Genomic DNA, 3,108 nt, shown 5'->3' with positions numbered 1-3,108 from the left:
TTGGAAGTCTTCCCAAAATGCACAGTATACGAGAATAAAGTTGGAACCAAATCATCAATATCGCTGTTATTATCTGTATTATATTTATTGATCGTAAATAATACGCGATCTCCTACTTAGTACACAAATATTATAATTTGACTTTTTGTATTGTATAAAGAATTGATAAACGAGTTCCGTATAGACATCATGCGCCAGATGGGAAGTCATCTGTGGTGTGAGCGCAGAAGGTTTGAATGAATTTTGTTATTTGTTTTGAATCGAATATGCTGCACAACATGATAGATGTACTTATAAAATGGAAATAATGCTAATAAACATCGCAGAAGATGATTATATCGTCTGGACGATGTGGGGAAGGTGAAATTACAATAAATCTCGAAGATTCCTCGGATTTCTGGTGAATCGCCATCGATAATGTGAGAGAGGAATGTCAGAGAATGAACTGAAAAATTGGAATGTTTCCTACTAAGAATAACGAAACAAGAACAAAATCGAAAAGCAAGGACTTTTACACTTTCAAACATTTGCGCAAGTTGAAATAAAGAAAATGCTCCCTAGAACTGTTGTGACCTCTATCGCTGGTGGTCGATTCACGAGTAATAGTTTGACATGTGTACGTCTTATTATTTTTTTTTTTACCTTTACTAAATTTGAATTAATTTAACTTTAGGTGCTGGATATAAATCCTCAAATTGTACTGAAATTATGCGTCATTAGTAATTTACTGCTCCCTCGACCTTTCAGAAAATTTGGTAATTGTTTACAACAGTAATTTTAATGCCAACATCCCTAAACCTGACCTGCCTAACCTAACAACAAAAGCATTTTGAAATGTAATACCCCTTATACCTACCTCACAGACGTTGGAAGTATTCACGGAAGGAATTTTAATGTGGTTCCTATAATACTAACTTCCAGTGAAATATTAGCAGCAGCGGCTCATATTGGAACACCTAACATTATTTTTTAATCTCTGTGGTGTGGAGGTGTCACCCACATGAAAATAAATGCACACCGACATAAGCTTGATACATGCCAACACCTAAATGCACACATTCGTGCAACAAGCCAGGGCAGGTCGTAGCTCATGTACATGCACAGGTTTAAACCTGGTGAAAATACCTGAAAAGCTAGCTTCACCACCTGATGAAGCTAGTCACTCCGATAATAATAATAAAAAATAGAGTGGTGAAATGTGTATTTACGAAGCTACTGTGTTAGAATGTATTCGGAAACATTATGTTTTTTCTATAGAGCATTAGATTTCACTGACTTATCATTGATTTAAGCCTCGTACACGGAACTCCAAAAATTTAGTAATAAAGTAGATTGTTATTTTGAGATGGATCAATTAAAGCTAATTGCATAACCTACCCACTATAGTAATTTCTCAATGATTATTATTATTAGAGAGAATGATTCTAGTTGCCTAATCTGAGAACTTGTGCAAAGAGAGAAAGTAAATATTTCATGTTAAGTTGACTTTATTTCAAAAGCAATTCAACCCAAAAACAAATCATGCAACCTATTCTGAATATTGTCATCAGCTACAAGGAAATGCCAATGTGTATTTATAAAGCTAGGTAACACTTTACTATACCGGAGACAGATTTCTTCAAATTTACAGGAGAATGTACTTAAGCAAATAATTTTCTGTAGTGTTGTTGATGTTCGGGAATGTAGTTTTGATCCATTTTAATGCGAATGCATGTGGTTTTCTACGAAAATTTATTTCGGACGCGCTATTGCTGCTGCCGCCATTTGCTTTCTGCACGAGAGCACAATACATGCTATTGCTGCTTCTACAAGCCGATGTTGTCCGTATATGCTAAAGTGAACAAAAGAAGTGCTAATGGAACCTAACCTAACAGGCCTGACCTAACCTAGTAGGCATACCTTGTCCCCGTGATGGTTCGTGGGGCTATCGTGAATTTTTGGGCTAACGTCAATGGTTTTTGGTGCTACCCGTGGATGGTTTGTGGGAAATAAGGAACAATTGTAAGTATTCGTTAATGTAAGAAATAGACATTATTTTCGTTAGAAATTCATTATTTCACCTAAAGAAATGTTCCACAATGAGAATAGTTCGTTAGCAATGTAAAAAATTGTAAAATAAATCATTGATAAGTGTCTCCGGTATAGTAAAGTAGTACCTAAAGTTACAATGTTATAACCAGTATAACTCACCATGACATATGTTAACTTGTAAAAAATGTAGTTTGATGACAGACTAAGCAGAAGGTATTGATATTATAAATATTAGGATTTCAACATACAGTTCAAGAAAAACAATCTCTATTTACTTTTATAAAACGTTTTGTCTTTGATCAAAGTTGCAAGAAATATTTAATTAGTAAAGTGATAATTCCTGTTCATTTAACTATTTATGACTGAAAAATATTACTTTACTATTCATTATGATGAGTTGCACTCCTTAAGCAATATGATTTCCAGGAATATTTATGAACATATAATTTCCTATTTTGTCTTCATTAAATTACTTTGCAAGAGAATATTCATCCTAAATATTTTAATAGTAGCATTTAAATCAGGGTTGGCATTTTGCCCGTTTTTTTTCGAAAAAGCCAAACCCGGGTGTGTTTTTTTGGACTTTTTCAGATAAAACCCGATTAAACCTGGGCAAAGCTTGGTTTTATTGGGTTTCTTCATGTTACGTTTATAAATATATATATTTTAAAAATGAAATACATTTTTCCCTGATAGTGATATATTGGAACATTCAATTTGTATTGTTTTAGTTCACTGAATGAAAAACTATTTAATATTTTCTGTCAGCATAGTTAAGAATTGACAATGAAGGTCTTGAAATGATTAAACTAAAATCATACATAACCTGTGCCGCAATAGACCATTGTGGGGCCAGGCCTACCTACCGACTGCTGGCCACCCTCCCACCTGATCCTACTCTGAGGTGGGAGATCATAGAACCAATTACGGGGTGACGTGTGGTCAGCATGGCAAACCCCCAGTCGTCGTCGTAGGTTTTCATGACTGGGTTACACTACTCATTCGTAGCTCATGGTGGTGAGTGTTCACCAGTCTCATATACAGGCTGAAATCTCAGGAGAAAAGCTGTTACGTTTC

The 3,108-nt window shown here is 34.8% G+C and overlaps 1 protein-coding gene across 2 annotated transcripts in view; it reads left to right on the top strand.

Annotated features, from left to right (window-relative positions):
- Nucleotides 1-223: 223 nt before the first annotated feature.
- The window catches only part of LOC145997822 (short/branched chain specific acyl-CoA dehydrogenase, mitochondrial), a 28,521-nt gene continuing 25,636 nt past the window's right edge, over nucleotides 224-3,108 (top strand). For both annotated transcript variants that reach the window (XM_083134645.1, XM_083134644.1), the window contains exon 1: nucleotides 224-616. In XM_083134645.1, coding sequence (XP_082990771.1) covers nucleotides 551-616 — 66 coding nt within the window. In that variant the 5' untranslated portion in view covers nucleotides 224-550. The remainder of the gene's footprint in view (nucleotides 617-3,108) is intronic.

The sequence above is a fragment of the Lepisma saccharinum genome, chromosome 1, assembly GCF_977018435.1.
Source record: "Lepisma saccharinum chromosome 1, izLepSacc3.1, whole genome shotgun sequence".
NCBI lineage: Eukaryota > Metazoa > Arthropoda > Insecta > Zygentoma > Lepismatidae > Lepisma > Lepisma saccharinum.
This window is presented reverse-complemented; position numbering and strand designations above follow the sequence as displayed.